This window comes from Acanthaster planci, linkage group LG01, assembly GCF_054643075.1.
Source record: "Acanthaster planci isolate LZ-2023a linkage group LG01, COTS_SCS, whole genome shotgun sequence".
In the NCBI taxonomy this organism is placed as follows: Eukaryota; Metazoa; Echinodermata; class Asteroidea; order Valvatida; family Acanthasteridae; genus Acanthaster; species Acanthaster planci.
The window spans coordinates 29,604,684-29,627,820 of NC_141777.1; the positions used below are offsets into that span (position 1 = coordinate 29,604,684).

Below are 23,137 nucleotides of genomic sequence, written 5' to 3' on the forward strand. Positions count from 1 at the left end.
CTTGCTTGAAACCTGTTAGTTGTTATAGGGATGTGAGTTATTGGCATTGTGTGTGAGTGAACTTTGCATATCTCTGCTTTAGTATTTGGTATTCATTTATGTGTTGCCACTGATAACTAGGGTGTACATCTGTGGTGTATGCATACCCAGAATCTAAATGCAAGTTTGCAAAAAGAAAAAACCAAAAAACAAAACAGGTGAGTATTGTAGATAGCCTGACAGGAAGTTATCACTCAACTTCCTTATTGTTTAGCTGAAATGTCGCCTGTTCTTGTCCAAAAAAAAAAGAAAGATTAAATTCGAAATGGAAAAGTAGTTATATGCGCTGTGGAATGTACGGTCGGACAGTGGTAAAATACTTCAAATAAGTGGAGAGCCACTCTAACATAGACCAGCCTATAGCCATGAAGAGGACAACAATCCAGCATGAAACCCTGAACACATGATTTCGGTAGATGAGCGAGGTACAGTATACTTAGTGTGTGCTATCAATGCAGTTATTTCAGATAGTCATTGGCTTTTTTATTCCTCAGTATTTTTTACTTTTTTAGTGGTTTTTGCAAACCAGTATCTTACAGACACCTTTATGAAGTTTTTTTTTTTTTTTTTTTAAGGACTGACTTCTTTACCAGTTTTGATATGTATTTCTCCGGTGACATGCCGGTATATCAGTTTAAACAGTTCTGAAAATAGAATAACGATGACAGAAATAACTGTTCCAGATTTTGAAATTAGTTTTCCAAGCTGTCCTGGTCATGGCGCCACAGTGTTTTCCTCAGAGCACGGAAATCAATCAGGGGAAAACTAGGTAGTTGACAAGACAACCAAATGTTAGTGTCAAGCTTGAGCACAGGCTGCTGTTAGATGTCTTAACAATACACATAATAGAACACAGTCCTACTCACACCCAAGCCAGTGGAATTGACATGAAGATCAGTGAGCCAGACTATTTCTTCAGAGTCCCATCTATGCTCAAAATTTCTGATTGGTCGCATTCTTGCAGCTTGCATGTCGGTGATATCTCAAAAAGGATAATAGAAAATACCCTTGATAGCTAGTGATACACCCGTTCCCCTGGATGCAGTTTTAAATGTAGGAATGAACCATTCCAACAACGCCCATCAGTTGAGAGACTTCGGTCAAACTCTGGCTATCTGTTGTTGATGCTGCTGGAACTTGACCATGTAATACAGTGTACAGACTAGATACACGCTTGGAAAAATCCATGACCAGAACTGCAGGAAATCAGTGCAAAATTGGTGCAGTCTGACATAGTGGATTATATTCAGGATAGAGAAAGTCGATGAAAACACACCACTTTTTACCTCCCGGTCTTTCTGTTTTAACCTGTGGCGCTGCAATATTGAATCTTGCCCAGCCAACATCAGATAGCATTGTTATCATATACATATATACTTGAAACAAATGAAATGCCTTGTGTCAGGTCAGTTTTCTCGTCACAATGACTCATTGTCAGAATCAGGAGAGTTGATACTTAAAGTATTTTAGTATTTCTACAACAACTTGTTGGTGTGCTTTCATTGACCCTCAGTGTAATTTTCAGTGTAGTTACTTTTTAGAGCTCCCTGCGGTGAGCTATTAGGAATGTTCAAGGTTGAGGGTTTAATTAGGCCGAGCTGTCTGGCATTCAGAGTACCGCACATTAGTACAACAGTTTAAAGGCCGTAGTTACTATGAACAGAATGTACTGGATTGTTGCCAGTGAGTGCTTAAAAATAGAACTCATCAGTGGAATCGTCACGCAGTTATAAACATTCAGACAATTTTAAAGCATGTGTTCTGAAGGTTGGCTTATTTCTCGGGTAAATCAGCAAAGTTAGTTGTTGTTTTTTTTAAAGAGCAATGGAAATGAAGCTTGTGAAGATTGGCTCGTTACTCTCTCCCAGAGACAATACGATTTTAGACCTACTTGATCGGCAAGACTTCAATTCTGTAAATTCTCCCGATGGGCAACCCTTCTAGTAACCAATATGAGCCTTCAGTAGTTCACTTCTCCTAAAGAATGCCCAATCCAGAGCCTTGTGTTGCTCAGTGCTCGCAAGTCTCACTTTAATAGTGATATTAGACTAGCGTAGGGAATGAGATCTACACGTATGTATGAATTACAATATTGTACGCCATCCCAAGGTATTGCTGGTTACTGAAAGAACCCACATGTGTGCAATACAAAAGAATTGTATTGTGGAAATGCAGTCTGAGAAATGGAAGGGTGGCGTTTTTAATGTTTTCCTGCACGTACCTGTGCAGGAGTTTTGATCTTTTGAGCTAGTTGTTGATATTTTTTTCTGGGGCTTCATTTTTTGGTTTCCAGGGTGCATTTGTGAAGAGTAAGTGGGAGACAGCGAGTGGCGAAAAGCTGGGTGAGTACACGGCTTGCCGAGGGAGAGGCTAGGAGCCACATTTCAGCCGAGCAGTGCGTCACTTTGTCACAAGTCGAGCAGTCGGTTAACATGGAATGCAAAGCAAGCTGCACAGGAAGGAAAGAAAGGATTAAATTTAGCGTTGGAAGCTTCTGATGTTCGTCCTTTTTGAGAAATATATGCATCTCTTTTTATGTACATGTAATTAGAAATACACCTGCTGGACACTTTGCAGTCATCCAAATGCTGTATACAGTATTTGTTAACGTCACTGTTGCTTGCTTGATTGGTTTTGTCGTGCGGCTAATATTGGACTTGCGCAAAGTGACAAGTACAGAAACTGGAGTCTGTTTTCAGCAGTTCTTTTGAGGGTAAGATTTGGCTAATCCATCAGGGTAGCAATGAACTAAGAGGGTTTTAAGTTTTGTGTGTGTGTAGTTTTTAATTTTTTGTTCCATCTAAGTGATAAATGAAATGAAAATCGTCGTAAAATCTATCACAAGATATGCAGGTGAAATTTCTACCTGAAATTAGATGAGAAGTAAACCCACTTCATTGCATCTACTTATTCACATCTACACGTAGGAAAAAAAAGAAGAAAAATAATTCATCCCGGGGAGTGCCTTCTAAGTAAGGATTGCCCATTCCTGAGCAGTTATCGACATGCAGTGTTTGTTAAATTTACAGTGTAGAAATTTCCACACCCCCATATGCATACTAAATTTTGCTATGGCTTGGTTTTAAAAGGCCCCTTTTGATCTACCAGAATATATTAAATGTCTGAAATTTTAGTCCTGAACCTCAACCTGAAAACTAATGCTCATGTAATTGATAATTATTAAATAATTGAAATGTAAAATTCAGAACTAGTTTTAAATTAATTTTTACAATAATCCAGCAGATTTTCTGACATAGAAAATAACAGGTATAAAGTAGTAGTAAATATACATCTCTAGGCAATATATGGATTCTTATAAATTTCTCCATAATATTGCTATTTTGAGTAACATCTGGAGCCTTTGGAGAAACCAATGAGTAGCAGATGTCCTTGGCTTCTTTGTAATGTCCTGCTGCTGTCCAATCATTTTGCCAAACGGAATATCCCAGCCGGTCACATATTACACCACCCCTAAAAAATAAATTAATAAAGAATTTAAAAAAATGAAACCCTAACAAATCTCAAGGATTTGTGTTTGAGTGGGGGAATGCATACATTTAGTAATAAGCTGGGCAGTGTCTATTGTGGAGTGTTAATACCGATCAGCCATGTTACATTGTATTAAATTCTGACCATTTGAAAAGGAACAGTGTGTGTGCTACTAACAAGCAAAAGGTACATTTCATAGTGAGTTTTTCCAGATTTACTCTAACATTCCTGAATCTTCCAATTTTAATATGATTTTGCACACGCCCCTTTTTTTCCTGGCTAGTATCGCAAACTACGTTGCACAGTTGGTTGAATAATTACACAGATTTTCAGTAAACACCTTTTTCCGAGAAGCTGAAAAGAAATGAACTTATCTCCATAAGTCATCGCGTCTCAAATTATCAAAAACCAGTTGCTGACATAAGGAAGTTTGGTCATGATGCTTTCAACAGAATATTTACCGAGGTGTTTTTGAAACCATATGTAATTTAGAATTGCTGAAATTGTAGTCGTGTGGATTGGCAATGCTTGCAGTTTTTTTTTGCTCCATTCTCCACCGACAGACAAACTGGATGGTGTACGAGCCTACAACAAGCGGAAGCATTCGGCGGAGCAGTCACGGGTCCAGAGTATGGAGGACTTCTTGAGTATGTCTGAGTACGCACAAGACACTCCCAGGGATCCTAATGCCAAGCGGGTCCGTCATTATCATTACTCTGCTTTTTGAATAAATTTATTGATGGCATTATTTTCCATCTAGTCTTGGATGTTGTTTTGGGCTCGAAGCGTGCTTTCATTTTCATCTTTTTTTTCTTTTTTTTAATTTATTACATAGAACAATGAAAAGAGGTCATGTACATTAAATATAAGGCTACATACCACCTGGAATAGAAACAGAGAGAACATGTGCATTGCCAGTAAAAAAGTAGCTGGGGTATAGATCTTCCTGAGGGGGGTATGGGGAGCGGGGAGGCAGCGCTCATAGCACACCAAAAAAAAAAACAGCAGCAGAATGGGTCCGTTCCAAGGCATTTTTATGGAAATTGGCAATCATCATCCCCCTTTTTTTCCATTTTCTTTCCCCCTTCTCTTTCCCCCTTTTTTTAGGAGGGGGTATTATATTCTTCTTGCCCTCCCCTCCTTTGGCATCCATTGTACAAAATGGACAACCTTTTCAGACATTTCCCAGCTGATCCTTTGCACACTTCCAAAGCTCTAATGTATGCTATTTTGAATTACAATCACTCAGGATAATAGTGTGAGTTGGGATATAAACACACATTGTTTATGTGATAGTCCGTCTGAGTGCTTTTGACTCGCAAACCAATACTTAAAATCCTGCTGGTTGTTTCCAAAATGTAGTCGAATCACACTCAGTGTGACCTGTTCAATTATTTATTACAAACCAGAGATATACTTTAATTACATCCATGACTGACACTGTACATTAATTTGGGCAAACATGTCACTTTAATTTCTGTTTAGTAATGTAAGGTTATTTTCCGTTGATACATGGAACAGTGGGTGATTTTGCTGAATTGTGTTTGTTCATTCCAAAGTGTCTCTGAGCTGCTCACTCCTGGATATACCAGTGTTTCCATTTTACCAGAAGATTGCAGTTTTATAGTTTTTCTAGTGAAACCTGTCATTGGATGAGTAGGTAAATTTTTTCTCTTGGTATGACTATAGGTGCGTTGGGCCGACATTGAAGAGAAAAAGGACCAGGAACGAAAGCGGGCCCTGGGCTTTGTTGTTGGCCAGACGGCCCAGGACTGGGCCAAAATCACCGATGACAACTTTGCAGAGAAGGCCCTCAACCGCACCAAGTACTTCTGAGAAGGTCACCGTCATGGACTCTGGGGTTGGTTTTGCAATGTGGTCATGCTTTGAACATTGCTTTTTTGTCAAAAATTTCTGGCTAACTCAACACAAAAGAGTAGAAACGTATCATTCTTTTATAGAGCTCATCTAATTTTAGCAGGAGAAGTTGTTTTCAATTTCATGAAAGTGGAAACAGTGGTTTAAGTACCATCGTTTTTCCCACTGTCATTTTTTTTAAAGCTTGTTATTTGTTAATTATGAATAATAATTGGGTTTATAATGAATGACAAAATGTCCACTTTTGTGTGGATTTACCCCTCTTCCTGTCTGAGTTTTTTTGTTCTGTGTTTGGGCTTTGAGATGTTTCTCTTGGACATCCGGGTATGAGGACGTGAGAGTGGTACAGAGATGGTGGCTCTCATGCCTTGAGTTAGCACAGCCAGATAATTTTAAAAGCCTTTTGGAAGGTTAAAGAAAAATCCCCCTCCACCTTCTTTCAATGGTTCTCACCCTCGTGGACCCCTACTGGTTCCAGAGGCCTATTCTCCCTTACCAACTCTATGCACAATGACAGTGTTACTCATGCATGTTTCTGAACCCTTCTAATTGCAGCGTTATCACTGAGAAGTCACACGAGGGGTGGCTAACGTGGCACTTCAAACAAACTTGGGATACCACGATGCTTAGTGCCACGTGAAAGCTTCAGCTGGTGCCTGTCTTCAAAGCTGTCGATGTCTAAATGTCCACCTCACACACTGAACAGCACAAAGTGGGGCCTCTCAGTAAGCTGGATAGAAATGGTACAGAACAGGAAGTTGTAGAGAATCGGGTCAGCGGGACCGGTCCCTGGAAAGCCAAGCGGAACAGCTCACCACCAGCATCTGATGAAGACGAGACTTAACTTGCTTTAGAGGTTCTGCCATTTTTTTTTCTCGTGGAGATTTCTGTTGTAACTTTTGATGCTGTACTCATGGCCAGATTATCCTCTGTAAATTTTACAACTTGAAAGTTATTCAGTTTGCGATTAAAATAAAAGTAATGGGTTGTATTTAACTGTGCAGTGTCTAGAATACCCTAACATTTTTGCGGCAACATCGGGGGAAACAGCTGTGATTAGTTAAGTCAAATTTCAATATTATCAAGCTTTGCAAGTACATGTATCTTCAAGTAGAATTATGTGTTATCAGCATTGAGAAGTGAAGGCGCGATGGATTTGAATTGAACGAATGGTCAACAGATTGCCCGTGTTTGCTTAATAATACGTATGCTCTGATAATTGTTAATTAGTTCTCTAGTCTGCCTACGGCATTATTTGAAATGGAGGCAAATGAAATGAAAAAGATTCTTCAAACAAGCTGAAAGTCTGCACAGGCACATTGGTTCACCTCGTGGAAACTGAGATGGCAGTACTTCAGGTCACTTCAGTGGTTAGTTGATATGGTTTGGATTTGTTCTCTGTTTATTTTGAGGTTTGCTTGGAAAAGGGTTTCTGTGGCTAATGCATCATTTTTATGTCTAATAGTTAAAATAACAATATTGGAAGTGGTGTTCACAGTTAAACTACCTTTGTTTTGTAAAATATGATATTTGCATTGCCTGTTACGATCCGTATTATCTTTGACATAATTGGCAAGTCCACTCGCATTTAAGAAATATTGTGACCTTTCTTAGGCATCACCGTTTGCCTCCAGACTATCATTGTTTGAAAAAAAAAAGTTGTACTTGAAAACTATGAATAATTCCACATTGTAGATGCGTAGGTAATTGAAGAAAGTATACTACATTGTAGGAATATTCTGTAAGTTGTTACGTCACTGTTCCTGTCCAGACAGCTGTCTGTACTGTCTTTCAGATCTTTGCCGAGTTTTATAGTGCAACTACTCAGTGAGAACTACGCTTTTATCCACGCGAACGCAGTGGTGCGTTCAGTAGACCTACTTCAACTCTACACAGTAAAGTGTTAATTTTCCTTGATAAGAGCAGTGTGGATTAAAAAATAAAACAAAATGAAAACAAATCCTTAGATTTTCTATGTCACGATGCGGTTACAATGACAGCGTCATTTTCTACCAAGCAGGTCAGGCTCAGTGTATCTTTTCTGTAATTTTCTGCAACGGATGTTAATCACGTGTCGTCTGTGAAGACCAACAAGGCATGATGGATGTGTGCAGAGCAGCGGTGTGGAGCTACTGTCAGCAGGCTTTATGAAACTGCAAATATTTTTTCGTTTTTTTTCTTCGTAATCCCCTTCCCTCTTCCTTTTTTCCCCTAAAACGTTTGATCGTTGATGGTGTATTAGCGATTTACAGAACACGATCGCCAAGCTAGGACTTCTTGTCCCTCGATGGACCATTTTCTTTGTAAGAAGGGCTTTGGGGAAGGTTCTTGATTTAAAACAAGTTGTCATGCTTTCTGTCCCGAGAAATGTGTGGTTTGTCTCAAGACCACCGCTCAAAACTAGTTTAGAGACTAGCTAACAGTAGGAATGTAGATGTTATTAGACTTGACAAATTAGTATAAATAACCCTTAGTTTGGCAGTCGGTGTGGTCCATTTTATGACGCTGTTTTGTCTGAATATGTACGCCGTTAAATTACAGCACCGTTTTGCAATGATGGATTTCTTTGTGTTTAAGTAGTTTTATAGGTTGCTACTTTTTTTTGTTTTTTGCCGGGGGGGGATTTCTCCCCCGCCTTTTAAATGAAGGCATGTCATGCGATTGGTGCATCCTTTTCGTGTTCTGTTAGGCTTAACGCTATAGGAAACTATTCTAAACGAGGTGAATGGCGGAAGAGACTCTCGTGAGTAATCCCATATGTCGCAGCTCAATTTTACAAATTAGTTGAATTGGGTGGTTAGGCTTTTGGTAGTATTATTAAATGTATCATGTAGGTTTTCTCCATCATCACAAACGGGTGCAATAGCCCTTTAGCGTGTTTGTCAGTTTATCTGGTATTGTGTCTTCTGGTCCCCAAAATGTGATGTTTTGTCTTCGCACACGTCTTATCCTAGGGTTTTTCGTGCCTGTTCAGACAGATGTTTCATATGAACTACGAGGGTGTTGCAGAAAGCAATGGCATACCGATATTGATATCTGTAGGCTTTGCATATATTACTTGATTGAAGTTTTCATTGAAATAGGTAGCATTTCACTATGGCTGCAGTGGTTGCCCGCTACAAATACCACACATGCAATTTGTGTCGAGTCGAAATAAACCGTGCCTTATCCACTTACAAAGAAAAAAATCCCACCACAGCCGTCGGGATACCAGCTGAATCACCTCAAATTGTGAAAAACAAATAGAAGCGTTTTAGTGGAGTTTACGCCAATGTCGCTCACCTGCTGACGGATTTATGACCCGTCCTAGCGGCGGCAACCTGAACGTTTGCAGCTCGTTAGGCCCGCGCAGTCTTAACATGGTGGCCAAAATGTGCTCGAGAGCGGTCATTATTTGGCGCCAAAAATACAACCCCTTCAGAATTGTCGTCTGGGATGCTACACAGCGCAACACTGGCCTTGCTGTTGGGTATTTTATTGATTAATAAAAACGAGAGCGGGGTAGTCCAACTTTGTTGATTTTTCTCTAAATATTTACTTTCCTTAGTTTGCCGTTGATGACATTGTGTGGATCCGATGATGCAGTGTCTGTTGTCCCCATGTACGTGTATTTCGAGGGAGAGGGCTGTCACGTTTGCTTCGATTTTTCCAAGGGGCTCAAAAATCGGCTGCGTTGACCTGTAGTAACCCCGGAAATCTGAAGTTTTTTATCTAAGGGACACTTTTTTCAAAAAAACTAATAGGCATTCAGCTAGATTCCCAGAAACCAAACCCGTTGCTGTTCATTTGGCAGTGTGATAAGGTAGACTTATCAAAACCGAACACGAGTAACATGATCGCGGTATTTCCTGATTGCCAGCTAATTCACACAACACTCACGTCTGTCAACGTGTAATAATCACAGATAATACAATACATGGTGATGCGTGCAGCCTTCAATCATAATTTTGCTCTGCTGTCGGGTGCTGTAGGCAATGGGTGACGGTACAGAAGTACAAACCATAAACGTTTACACGGAGACACAACAATCACCAAGTGGTGTTGTGGAGATACAATCCATATCGGGCTAATATGGACGGACCACCCTGGGGTGTTTACAATGAATCGGTGGCAATAATGGAGGGTTTTTTTCCCTTTAAAACAGTGTTGCCAAGACCCAGGGATAGTGCTAGATATCCTTGGTAATCGCCCACCGCCCTTGAGTTACCTTACGATATTTATAGCTTCGTTGAGTGATTATCTCGAGTACAGCTGGTTACTGCTTTCCTCTTCATCCCCTACAAAGCCAGCAAAAATGTCGCCAATAAAAAGTTCGTTCTTATATAGGCCTGTTGATTAATTGCATTTCCATTTCGTAATGGTCTTTGTTTTGGCACCCCTGCCGCTGTGTACACTCAACTTTGATTTATTTAAAGATATCCACGGTATTGCCCCATCTGGTTTGGCCCGCAAGGAGCCAGCAGTGTGGGTCTTGAATAAGAGAATTTCGAGTATTTAAAGGCAAGTCGATATCCAAAACCCTTAAAAATCAAAAGTCCATTAGAACCTTCATAGCACGACGTTGCATCTTGTCATGTTAAGGTGATAAGACCACCTTGCTGGTAGCGAGTTTAACGTCCCTATCATAGATAGGGGATGCGCACATCGATTCGACCATGGAATTAATTATCGCAATTTTAAGATCACACGGGGAAAACTTGCTGCAGGCGTTGAAGATCTGCGGAATCGGACAGTGTAACGTTCCGAGACCACCGCTGTATCGGCACGTGCTGTACATATCGCGACCACCTTAATTGTATATTTTGCAAGGGGTCGATGGTGTCATTTTGGCTTGCATATTTATTTATTTGTTCTCTTTAAACACAGAGTATGACACTCTTTTAACCTTGGCGAAGTGAAGACAGGTGGGGACCAGAGAACCCACCGCTGGGAATGCAAACACAGTGGCGGCGATTTCTGTGGTGTCCGAAATCCAAGCGTCTTTTCGGTTAGTCCAATGTTTGTCGACAATTATTGTCGGTATCTGCAGTAACTGTGTTGTGCGTGTCGCACTGTCTACGTTGTAGGTCTATTTACACTGCTTTGATATGGTTGATCTGTGTGATCCTCATTTAGGTTGCTGAAGGGCCGGCTGTACCGGTCGTAGAACGCGCTTGAACCTCTTCGTGGAGCGTATGATGAAGTTAAAACAAAATGCCGTCAGAGTTTTTTTTTTATTTGAAGAAAAAGCATGCTTAATCATATGTGGATTACTTTTTCTGTGCCGAGCGTTAACATGACTTTGTGCAGGCCCACAGCGAGTGTTATCAGTGTATAGCAGTGCATTTCATATTGTAGAATGATAGTGACACCCACCGTTACCCAGTAATTAACTCTGGCTGCTGAAAAAAAGGGCGGGAAAGTAAGATAATTTAATTGCATGCTGGAGTGAAATGGGTAACGCGTTGTTGGTGCGCGCTGGCAAGGGCTGGACGTAAGAATTACTGCAGCTGTTTCTCCCAGGGTGGCGGACGGCGTGGAGTAATATCAAAATACCGCCTCTGGCTACAGCGCAATGTTATCCGTTATGCTTATGAGAAAAAAAGTAGGGTCCCTTTCCCTCCAAAAAGGGAAATCATAATAAAGGAACAATGCCTCTACCGTCGCCGCCGTTTGGAAATAAACAGACAATGTTTCAACTGGTATGGCCCGCTGTGATGACCACTTTGGTCGTCAGGGCCGCATCGTATGTATTACGCGCCTTTAAAGGGGCGTGCTCATGAGAGATTAAAGGGGCGTGCTCATGAGAGCTTGGACTGTTTCTTCATGCTCATTCATAATACTGTTTCAGTACCTCAATGTAAAATAGAAGGGTATTTCTAAAAGTTTTTTCCACTTACTGCTTCTCATGAGAATACCCTGCTTTATTCTTTCTTTGAGTCAGCATTCAATCTGCAGAGAAATCATACTCCTACCTTCAGTTTTCTGGACTTTCTATTTGTTATTTTCTCTTGCATGGCGCTGTACCTGGAGTAATCTTTTAGCCTCCTTCAGAGTAAATTTGCATTTAAAAAATCAACAATCCTTTTCTCGTCGAAGAGCCTCCTATCCCAATGTGAATTTGTGTGAGTAATCTTGATCGATTTCAATCTTAAATCGAGTTCGTATCAGTATTGTGAAAAAATATTCTCGGGTCTTGAGAAGTTTTCTAATTTGTAAGGAGCAAACGACTGACAAGTTCTCTTTTTGTATTAGTCGACCAGCGTAAATTATTATTTCGCTCTAGTTAGTCTTGACAAGTTGACTTTAATGACTAAAAATGAAAAATGGGTTGTACCACAAAACTCACCATGGTTGGGTAATCACTGACTATATACGTCAGTTAAGACAACACGCAGGCACGACTTTATGTTATGATTTTCTGTGCCTTTTGATATTTCAAACATGTAAGTCTAAGTAGGGACGCTTTGGATTATAATTCATACAATGGGACTTTTTTTTTAAACACTGCCTTTAATTTGTCTGAAAAGTTCATTCCTGTCTGGTCCAGTGAAGTGTCGCCTGTTACAGCTGTTTTTCGCTGAGACGTAAAAAATATGTTATGCTGATCCGTTTTCGATTTCAATTTTACTTTATTCTCGATAATGTAAAGCAAGGAAATAAGTTTCTTCTCGTGAATGCACAGGAAAACAGAACCTTTTTCCCAGTTTTCAATATCGGTAAAGAGGCTCGGACAGCATGGCCGAATAGTCCTCAATAACATGCGTTCGTCTGGACTGACTCCAACACGGACGCAAACAATAATTGTCGAACATGGACAAACATGTCCACGGCTATGACGGGCGTATGATGTCTCGCATGAGTACCACGTGTTTGGCCCGTTTTCCCGTTGTAGTTATATAAGAAATGAAAATCCGATTGTCGGCAAAGTGGCTGACTTCAAATGAATATACATCAACCTGAAGTGCTAGTTCAACCATTTCTGGTTCTTAAAAAAGGGAATTTCCAAAAATTCGAAATTCTGGACACCATTGTTTTTCTTTTCTTTTTTTTTTTTTTTTTTGGGTCGAATGACATCTTGACATTTTGGCGATCGTTACATAGAGAGAAGGCTCCAGGCCCGGTATATTGGCTTCTCCAACATCCGACGCGACTTCAAGACGCGACGGCAAAGTGGCTCTCTTCGTCCCGTTGACCGTCTTCGTTGCTTTTGTGCGCGCCCTAGCGTCGTGTTTTCCAGTCCCTCTTATCGCGTCGCATCACGGTGCGTCGCGTCACACTTACGTCATTTTGCTCGTATCGTCGCTGTCGCCCTTACACACGACCGAGGTAGCTCGATAATGTACGGTAACCTCTCAAGGGGTTTCTTGCAGATTAATCTTTTAGTATTTTTGGGGCAAAGTATTTTTTGTCTAAGAAACTGATATGCAACGGCCCCACTGCGTCATGCCATCACATCATGTAGGTTTTTCGCCTGTTTAGGAGGCGACGAGGTGAGTCTCTAAGTCGTCATGGTATGTCACAGAGACGCACAGTACGAACTCAAAAAATAATGTCACGCCACGGATTGCTGAAAATATGCATGATGCAATCACAACTTCACCAAAATGCAGTCAATATCTATTTGGGGCTGTTCTCTTGTTGTATTGGCTTCGTTAACCGTATAAGACAAAGAACGATTGCAGCTTGAATTTCATCAGTCGCACTGTTTTATTTATAAGGTGATTTAAATCATATGCATAGTCATTCTGGCTTAACAGTGGTCGATGAAGGTCGACTACTCGAACACAACATAGCTTGGGTTGCATGCGGTTTGCGATAACATTTGTCGGTTGTCTTAAAGTGGTTTTAGTATTTCCAGGTTCCTAGTTCAGTGTTATTTATATTTGCTGAAAGTCACCATTCTCACCGCATTATGTATTCTGTACGGGTAGATGTGGTAAGTTTAATGCCTGTTCATGTCGTGTTGTGGAATTTGGCAAACTCATGTATCTTGGGCACGCAAACCAAAACACCTTGCCTTGACGTCACATAACTTTTGATTCGTTAAATATGGCAGCTATTAACATGATTTGTTGTAATATGTACTTTGGTGTTTGATGAGTTGTTGTCGTGGCTACGTTAGTTTGATAACCTGTCCCACAAGACTTAACACTGGGCTGAGCTGGATGCTTGGTTATAAACAGTTCTGATTCGTCATGTACCTTCTCGGTTTTCCCCTCTCGCTTCCTACATTTTTGTCGTGTTAATGCTCCTGTTCATTTCGTATCTTGTTTTGAAAGATATTTGAATCTGTTCAAGTCCAGGAAAAGTGATTTTCGGTAACTGGGACTTTTCATATTTGTCAAGCACTGAACTTTATTCCCTCATCTTTTTGAGCAGACAGTGCTTGGCAACTATTGTTTAGATAGAGGTTTGGGTTATCGTTGACATTTTTACCCTTATTCTGCCACTTCGTTTTCCCGTGGATTGACAACACTGGCATGTTCTTTTTGAAAACGTTTACTACCTCAGAAAGAGTATCTGTTCGTGTATGCTGTCCTTCTACAACCTGATCCGTATGATGAGCAGCTGGCCTTGGCAAAATAAAGACGAAGAATTGTTCATTAAATGTATTAACTTACAAGGTTTACCTCGGCTGTCATTTTCAAGGGTAAATCGACGTAAATAACGTCGTTGTATTTATTTCGCAGCACCCGTTATTGCCACCCCCAACCGCTCGTCGCTTGAACACTAACCGTCTCAGTCTTAAAGGGCCGAGACCTCGGGGACCTCGCATGAATGATGATGATGCATTTCGTGATGTATACAAAAAAAAACCGAAGTCCGCGGCCCACACAGGCCGCTGCGTCCAGACCCTGATGGCACCGAGGAACACTGCCGATCTCCTCGGCGGCTTGAGAAGGCAATGTGGACCGAATGTTGCAATTCTCCGTTTGGCTGGAAGGCTCGCAAAGCAAACGTTCGTGACTAATTGGGCACTTTAGGCTCATAATTCCACCGTGTTTGTATCTCTTGCAGACATTGACGATCTGGTTATAAAGTGATAATTGGCAGTGAGGATGGACTCCCGCAAGGGAAGGCCAAACATATCAGCTTTTTAAGGTTGAAGCAGAACTCTTCTGGTATGGGGTCAATCACTTTTGATGGTACATCTTTAAATGCAATCTTTTTTAGGAATTCATTTAGAAGCATTTACTGCAGAAAGGCTGGAGCTGTGTCCAAAGGAAAACTCGTGTAAAACGTACAAATCGTTGAATACCTACCTTCGGTAAAAATGCATGTGTACATAATATTATTAAACCCTATGAATTTATGGTTATGCACGCTGTCAAACTTTATTGATATAAACGTTTGAAATCGATTGAGCTGAAGTTTATAGGGAGCAAAAATGTAATCGAAACATTTTGTTATCATGAAATCAATGGCTGAAGTTTATAGGGAGCAAAAATGTAATCGAAACCTTTGTGTTGGCCTGTCAGACCAATCACAAACTGGAGTATAATGTATTGAAGTCTTATCACCAACAAACAGTTTTGCAGGACGTGCTGCACACTTCCCCGTCGAAGGTTAAACGTTTTAAATAGACTGTACTCCGGATTGTCGTCAAATGCAGAGAACGTCAATATTGAGGATATACATTGAGGGTTATCAGACAGAAAGTTTAAAGATTAAAAGAAAAATGAGTTTATTGCAGCTGATTCAAGGTTACGTTCTAGACAGAAATGTCGCTTTCCCACATCGTGTTCTCAGAAAATCATTTTATTCAATAAGCTGCAATAATGTGGACATAATTTTAAAATAAGTATATAAGTACCTGCATTGCCACAAAATGTACAAAAGTTCAACGTTTAATACTTGTTGGTTCATAATGTTTACATATAACAGGATGTTTGTCTGCTTTGCGGTACCGTATACATTTAAGGCAAGAGAAGTTAGAAATATGAACAGTATCACCTTTGGGGCTCAGCGTTTAAAGTTGACGGGCCGTCGTTTCCAAAATGAATCTAGGGATGGGTCTCCCTTTTTTGTCAATGCAATTGCATTTTAGTGCCCATCATATTTGTTGCCAAGTATATTTCTATTCACTTTTTCATGGGCGGCAGTGTGGTTTAAACCACAGGACTTTTGTTTGGTAACAGACTTAAATCGGTTGCCCTCAAAATAATGCCCAATTATATTGTCTTTTATGGACACACCCCTAAAGTGCACTGGGTCACAGACAGGTGCGCGCACGAACTTGATGTTAAGCCTGTACGCCGACAATCACTCCAGCACCAATGGAGGAGCGACTCTCCTTTACCAACTCGCGGTGGTCCACCATGAATCCATCCCGTTCTCGTACGTCGTCCTTGCTACCTACCGGTACTGCGCCGCGCTCCTCGGTCAGTACGTCCTCGTCCGTGTCACTGCAATCATCCGTCAGGCGCGTCCCGGCACCCGTGGACGACGTGTCGGCAGCCTGCTGCTGTTGTTTTTGCATGCGCTGGAAGTGTCGCCACTTCATCCGCCGATTTTGAAACCAAACCTTCACCTGTAGAACAAATAACATACAATTGCGTTTTTATGAGATATTTAACGTAATACCTGTCTGAACGAAAGAAGTTGCGAAAATAGTTGTTTCCATTTCTATGTAAATGGTACTTACAGTGGGCCTGTTTGTTACTGTCCACACAAAGGGCACAAAAACTGGACTATTTTATTATTTCGACATACTCCACAACCATAGCTGGACCAACGTGTTCACATCGGCCCAAACCATTAGTTTTATGCCATTTTTTCTAAAACCCTACTGTGTGTTGTATTAGTTGTTTTGAAACATGGCCCCCTTATACGAATGCCCAAAGATGTTGCCGAAAATGGGCTGTGTTACTCTTACCACATTTGGTATGAGAATACCACCGTTACAATGGTTTTTATGGGTGAGAGGAATTGCCCAGAGATGTGGGCAGTAGATATAGTGAGAGAAGTTACAATAGGCAAGACATTGAGAAATAGTTTGTTTGTTTGTTTGTTTGTTTGTTTGTTTGTTTGTTTGTTTGTTTGTAATTGTGATGTGGGATTCCAATGCCTCACAGTTATTCCCATAAATTTATCCTCAGGTACGCCTTTGTCAACAGTAGGGGCCCTATGTGTCCTTTTGTTTATCAATTGCGAATCTATGTATTGCCACTGTTCAATCCGAAGCACGCAACCAAAACTGTCGTTATGCCAACGACGTACCTGTGCGTCCGTTAGGCCCAGAGCCGCGGCCAACTGCCGCCGGTCCGGTTTGTTGACGTACTTCTGCATTTCGAATCGTTTCTCCAGCCCCTTGCGCTGCAGGCTGGTAAAGACTGCCCGCGACCAGCTGCGCTTCCTCCGTCCGGTCGGCCTAGTGTCGGTCGCTGTGTGGGCCTGCTGCGATGGGTGTGCGAGCTGGGACAGTCGGGACTCCTTGGCGGCATAGGGAGGGTTGGGATCCAGGCGGTAGGCGTACGGGACGTATGCCCGCCACGGCTCGCATCTTTGATGTACCATTGCTGATTTGTCTGCGGGAAAATAAGGAAAAGATTGATCATTTTTGTTGGAAAGGTTTATATGTGGATTTGCACGAGGCTTTATATAATATGCATGGAATATCGTTGCAATTTTGCTCTTTTGGCTCTCTGCCACTTACAAGCAGTTATGAATTGAAGATTAGAATGATCAGAGTGATGGTAACATGCTTAAAACCAAGGTGAAAAATTGGTAGGGTGCATCTCAAAATGACACACCACACCCAAGGGTAAAATATTTCCCACAACCAATGGCTCTGTAATTTCCAGAAAAGTTTATCGCAACTGAAGAGAAATGAAGCGTGAAGATATGTAATGAGACATTTTAAGGAAGAAAAAATTATAACGTAAAGTATGCCAGTAGTCTGAGCGGAAAATAGTACGTTGTTTGTTTGGGATCATTATGCGTGAGTGAGTGCTAATGAGCCGACTTGGAACGAAAGATGCTGAAATGAATACGGTACCCGTTTCCGATGGCCGAGTTCTGATTTCGTTAACCCCGACTTGTATTGATATGCCCAACTGAATTTGACCCAACAAACATCTATATTGGTTTCAAGCCGCCCACGTTTTATTACCAAATTATCACTAACAACAGTCAGACCTTTTAAAGTGAAAATTGACCACAGGTCATTAAACTGCAGATTAACAATGCAAATCATCCTTCGATTAGAACCAATTCGGCGAAAAGGACAAAAGACCGCTAGAAGGAATAGCAGTGCATGGAAATCTCATGGATTATTACTTTGTTCACTTTATTAGGGTGATTGTTAATACCATTTCAAGTGATTTATCTTTAAGGGCTAAAAGAGTTTCCGAGGGAAAGGCTTGTATTGAAAGCGAGCAGGCCACTTTAGCCAAATGGAAACATAATACACTTCCTCGACTGATCACAGTGCTGGCTTCTTGTTACACCCGGACCTGCCTTCTCAATGAGTTGGCGCGTTGTGCGCCATTAAAACCATAAATAGGGACAGAGCGTTAAAACTTATTGACACCATTAAGGAAATGTTACACCGAAATGCACCATTTACCAAAATGCACTTGATAGTTTCCACGCTTTGTGGTATCGATGTTTAATTCTTTGTAGCACTTTGATTGACTTGGCATCGCTTTCAAGATATCTGCGTTTATTTACAAATAAAAATTCCAATGAAAAGTCTTGAATGGAAATGAACGAGTCGGTTTCACTCACGTTACAGCCAAGCTCTGGTGTCGTTGAAAAGGCTTTGTTTCATGAAAGTCAACAGCTAATTACCTGACGATTTTTCTGCTTGCACCTCGAAGATTGGTGTATTCTCAAACGTCGTTTGAAACCACATTTTTTTCTTTTCAGCTATCTTGTAACTGCCGTGTTGTCAAATCGTCGTATGTAAGGGCCCCGAATTGTAGTGAATGCACAACCAACTGTGGTTCATCTTACCCAAACTTAATAATGCAGAGACAAACCTTGTGAATTGAAGCAAAAATGTTGATGGGCAGATGCATGGCGCGTGCTGCGCGTAAAAATCAGCTGAAAGACGGCCATGAGCAATATACATTGCATAACATTAGTTCTAACTGATAACACGAAGCTTGGCTAAGCAGATATTCTGTGCACTTTATGAGCACATGGCTGTTCTTCGCCTGCAGCTTCGTGAAGTGGGCCTTCCATTGTTACGTGCATAAAGGCGAAGAGAGCAAACGTCTCGTTGTTAATGCCCTGTTTGGGGTACAAGGGTTATTTCGTTATCTACACCACGAACTGACAATATTGCAAGTGGGTGTCAGCTCGTGAAACTGTGCTATCAACAATTTCGGTTTCACGAACCGGCACCCCATATCGTGCGCGCGCATCGGATACTGAAGCAAGATAGCCTGATTTTCGTTTTTACGGACAGACACCCAAGCTTGTTACGGGAATTCAGCGCTGAGAAAAATGCTTTGAAAGGTTTGATATGAATTTAATCCATCCATGTACTTGCTGCCATACCCCAAAACTGAATTATAATTCATTTTAATTAGTGGAATTAAGATCGGTGTCAGTTTGTGAAAACGAAGTACCGCCCTATAGCCTACCGGTTGCCAGTTCGTGAAAACGAAAATATGATGTAAGTCGGTTCTCTAGAATGCGCGTAAATGAGTTCACCTTCGCGTACGACTGAGTGTCAGTTCGTGGTCTCGATTTGGTTGCTGTTTACGTGTCTTCTCAGCGAATGGCTGTGTATAATATTTCGTGGTGAATTAAACACTTGGCGATTCAACATACGTGAACATGCTTGCACGGACAGGTGCAGGTTACGAGTTACGGTCTGTGGAGTTGTGACAGAGATCACTCCCGCTTGCGGTAAAATCTGGCGGATATTTCAGGATTTTACCATGCAATATTACCGATGTAAACCCCCCACACATGTAATTCCTTACAATGTAGAAATAAAGCTTGAAGTACCAAATTCGTTATCATAGGTATATGTGACGCGTTACGGAAAATGCTGGTATTAGAACGTACCTTGGTAACAGCCCTGACAGTAATCACTCATGGAGCCGTATTTGGGCGGTAGATGTGGCATTTGGAGCCGCGCGTGATTGGCGGTGCTGCTCCGCTCGGTGTAGGTAGGGCTTGGAGCTCCAAGGCTGCTGCTCAGCCATCCGTTGCCGGTGACTGCTTGGCTCGTACGTTCGCTGATGTGTCCATTAGTGTCGTAAACGCTAGTCGACTGTTGGGGTACTGTCTCAATTGTATCTGTGTTTGAAAACAGAGAGGCAATCCATAAATGCACATGTATAGATGTTGTTATCTTTTGAGGTGATTAATGATATCAGTCTGACTCAATCACCAATAAATTTCGCATCATAATTATCTATTCCTTTTGTCAGAGTTAAAACATGGTTCATCGTTTTGTTGTGAGTTCGATTATTTTACACCTAGTTTCAGTGCAGCAGCTGTAATTAACGGTTGCGCTGCAAATAAGTCATCAGTGTGCATTAATAAATGCACGTGGATTTTGTCGGTTTTTTATCGGGAAAAGCTGCAGTTTAAACAAACTAGAACTTTCAACTAAACTAAACTAAAATGCATTAAAATGACGAATGCACCCTTATTGATAATAACATATTTCAACTATGCACTGCACATTTTTGACTTGGAGTGGCAAATCCCGACACCTTAAGGTTGACCCACCGAGTGCTCGATCAATACCAGACCAATTCGCATTGTACCCAGTGGAGCTACATGGGCTGACTGTAAACTTTAAGACAAAGAGCTTAATGTGTGAGAGCATCATATCTGATTTCACTATACCATTGTAGAAACCTTTATGATCACAAGCGTTGATCATTGCTGTGTGTCCTTCGGGAATGTACGCATTATTTATGCATTCTACATTTATTCCTAATCAGGCTAACTCAAGTGTACAGTCTTTCCTTATGGCGTTCTGCTTGTCAGAAGCTCTTAATCACCTTGTTTTTACGACATTTGCGAATTCCTACAGAGCATTATGGGCTTATGCTAGTTAGAAATGCGAAAGTACAACATAGATTGCACCACACCACCTTTAGACCAGTGGAAAGATATCGTCGGTCAAAATGCGCGCTTTGTAGGTATTTTCCCTTACTGTGAAAGTCTGCTTGAAAAATGTGAGCTATCTGTCAACTCACCAACAGCTGTCTTCTTTTCTGTTCCTTCTGTTGTAAGGTTTCCAAGAATCTTGTCGATGCCAAATTTGAGTTGATACTTTTCCTGGGCTGAGGGGGACCGGGACCGGTCGCAACCTGCATCAGTCACCGCTGTACCTCCGGCAGCAGATGAACAACCCTCAGCCCGCAGCTTCGTGAATGGGACGCTCCTGCCGCCGTCTATTGCCTGCTCGACTCGGTAGTCAGTAGGTGATTGTAGATCGGTAAGTATGCCCATGGGACAGTTTAATCTCTTGTAGCCGCTCAAGAGCAACTCTTCTCGTCTGATGTTCGGAGAATGAAGAGGGTAAGAAGCCTGGCCCGTGCATTGGGCAGGTACATAGCTCGATGACATCGAGAAGTAAGGAACCAAAGGTACTCCCGAAGAATACATGACATTGTACATCATCGCCATGGTTTTTGTCTTCAGAATCCTCTCTGGCAGTAGCCAGCGACAACTTCTCTATGGTGACTTGCTTTCAGAAGACGGACCCAATTGTGGCAGCATCGGGTAGCATCAGAATTAGATGTTTAGCTACAGAAGTTTCTCGACGTTCCTAATGACTGTCGGCACCAATATCGGAAAGACAAATGTTATTTGGCCTCTGGACAGAGATGCAGAAGCCGATTGGTCCACTGTGTCGTTTCTTCTGGTGGTGTTCTCGCCGTTTTGTGGTGTCTGTGTCGCGCACTTTGCCGGAGTGGCCTTCGGTTTACGAAGTTGTGTACTGGGGGCCGCTTAGCGTGGTTTCCTGTCGATGAGGGCGCTCATCCGGTTGTCAAGGGTGCAGACCACTAATTCAAGTGAGAATTTTTGACCAGTTCATTAGCATTAAAAGTGCCCCCCACAGTATTTTTTGAAAAAGGAGATTGCTTGGCCCCCAAAATGGTGAGATTGTGTAAATCGTTGCCAGGATCAACTCCCTGGGTCTTTGAACTTTCATATGAAAAATGGCCGCAATCAGACTTCGGAAAAATCACTTTTTTAGGGGTGATTTTGTTTTGTGGGAGTAATTAAAAATGTAATTGGTTAACCCACAAAAAATTGTAAACAAATTGAAAGATAAGTGACCAGACAAGAATTTCATTTGTGTTTCAGAAATCTCAGGGATGTCGGCGTGCATGCTATTGCGCCCTGAACGGTGCTGATTTACACTGTTTTCAATGGGGCTTGAATTAGTGGACTGGACCCTCAAATCGGAATCAACAAGGGTGTTACGTGTACGCATTAATCTGCGTTTTTCCCGTTGGACAGCTCATCATTTCATCGGATTCTCTTCACTTACTTCCGGACTTCGTTGAACCAATAGGCCTTTGCATGTCATTCGATCAGTTTGTATAATTGATTGAACTGTCCCTTCGTTTTCCAGATGGTGCAAAACTTTAGCTATTTACATTGATGTTCCACCTGCTAAACGGTAAGTAATTAATTTTAGGTCAGTGAATTAGTTTTTTTTTTAATTGTCTTTCAAAAAAATCTGTGTTACTTCATGTTTACTGAAAGTATGAGAACCCATCAGGTGTGGATGGTAACATAATGTGTTTCAGTGTGACTTGTGAACTAATAAAAAGTACCTTGATTGAACAGATGAAGAAATGTGAGTACGATACATTGAGACCTGATTCGAAAACGGATGGGTACTGCTCACTTCCCTGTGTAATGCAGGGCAGGCCACGAAGGGGCATCAGGTAGAAACAGCTTGTGATAAAGTATGTAGCATTCGTAACATTGGAGGAAAAGAAATCCTTGATGGTCGATGGCGCCTCTCGGGGCTTGTTAGGTGTCCTCTTCCATGGCGAGTTCGTCCCCACTGTCTTCTTTTTCGCCCTGTCCCTTTTGGCCTTGAAGACAAAATATTGGCATTAGACTAAACTGCTTAACAACTGGATATAAATGTTACTGAAGAACAAAAAAGAAAATGATGGTGTCGACTTTTCAGAGCCCGCGTCTGTCCCTATTTTGCCCTCAGTAGACTGACCATTATAATTTAAGCCCTGCCCCGTTGTTTTTTTTACCAATAGCAGTGCTTTATATGTCGACATGACTATACCCAAAGCAGTGTGAGTGGGCGTGGCTTATACCTCCTTTTATTCGGAGGCCTAACCAAACTGGCTTTGAGTTTGTGATCGTCGGGTACGCGAGGGCTCCAAGTGCATTTTTACAGCTCGAACATGGTCATCATTATTCTCGTGCGCTTTGAAACTTTCAACGAGAGTCCTTGAGCTGTTTTTACGCTGTAATTTGCGGACGGGATTTTTAAACATAAATAGGGAACAAGGGTCAAACTTAATGTTTGTGTGGGACTTGTAAACGCTTCTGGCTAACCGCAGTGACACTGAAAGACGTGCTGGAAGCGGTAGTCTTGTTTTAGCTCCGAATTCATAGAGTCCTGTACGTAACCACGCCCTGATTGGTGCATGGTAAAACATACGGAAGCCCGCCGGCATATACCCGGCCAAGTTTAATACCATTGTATGTATCGTGGGAACACTGCGTTCCCAATAATATGCAATGTCATCAATTATGAAAAATAACCCTGTTCCTGAAATAATTTATCGTG

The 23,137-nt window shown here is 41.5% G+C and overlaps 2 protein-coding genes across 5 annotated transcripts in view; one reads left to right on the forward strand and one right to left on the reverse strand.

Moving 5' to 3' along the window:
* ylpm1 (YLP motif containing 1) overlaps positions 1-7,366 on the forward strand; it is a 30,663-nt gene extending 23,297 nt beyond the window's left edge. For 3 of the 4 annotated variants that reach the window (XM_022242170.2, XM_022242172.2, XM_022242171.2), the window contains exons 14-17: positions 2,333-2,381; positions 4,092-4,225; positions 5,218-5,389; positions 5,962-7,366. In XM_022242170.2, coding sequence (XP_022097862.2) covers positions 2,333-2,381; positions 4,092-4,225; positions 5,218-5,364 — 330 coding nt within the window. In that variant the 3' untranslated portion in view covers positions 5,365-5,389; positions 5,962-7,366. Of the gene's footprint in view, positions 1-2,332; positions 2,382-4,091; positions 4,226-5,217; positions 5,390-5,961 lie in introns of those variants that run through there. The other variant, XR_002598674.2, reaches the window with a different exon arrangement.
* A 7,682-nt stretch (positions 7,367-15,048) lies between these two features.
* Positions 15,049-21,262, reverse strand: LOC110983168 (uncharacterized). The gene is made up of 4 exons (XM_022242174.2): positions 20,559-21,262; positions 19,411-19,644; positions 16,609-16,916; positions 15,049-15,919 (listed from the first exon to the last, which is right to left on the reverse strand). The coding sequence occupies exons 1-4, from the start codon at positions 20,989-20,991 to the stop codon at positions 15,632-15,634; spliced, it is 1,263 nt and encodes a 420-aa protein (XP_022097866.2). The 5' UTR covers positions 20,992-21,262; the 3' UTR covers positions 15,049-15,631.
* Between the last annotated feature and the right edge of the window lie 1,875 nt (positions 21,263-23,137).

Excerpts from the sequence above, each read along its gene's own strand:
- LOC110983168 (XM_022242174.2), bottom strand. The coding sequence starts at position 20,991 with ATGGCGATGATGTACAATGTCATGTATTCTTCGGGAGTACCTTTGGTT. Across the intron at positions 19,645-20,558 it reads AGAAAAGAAGACAGCTGTTG|ATACAATTGAGACAGTACCC; the intron begins GTGAGTTGACAG and ends TTTCAAACACAG. Across the intron at positions 15,920-16,608 it reads TGGGCCTAACGGACGCACAG|GTGAAGGTTTGGTTTCAAAA; the intron begins GTACGTCGTTGG and ends TTTGTTCTACAG.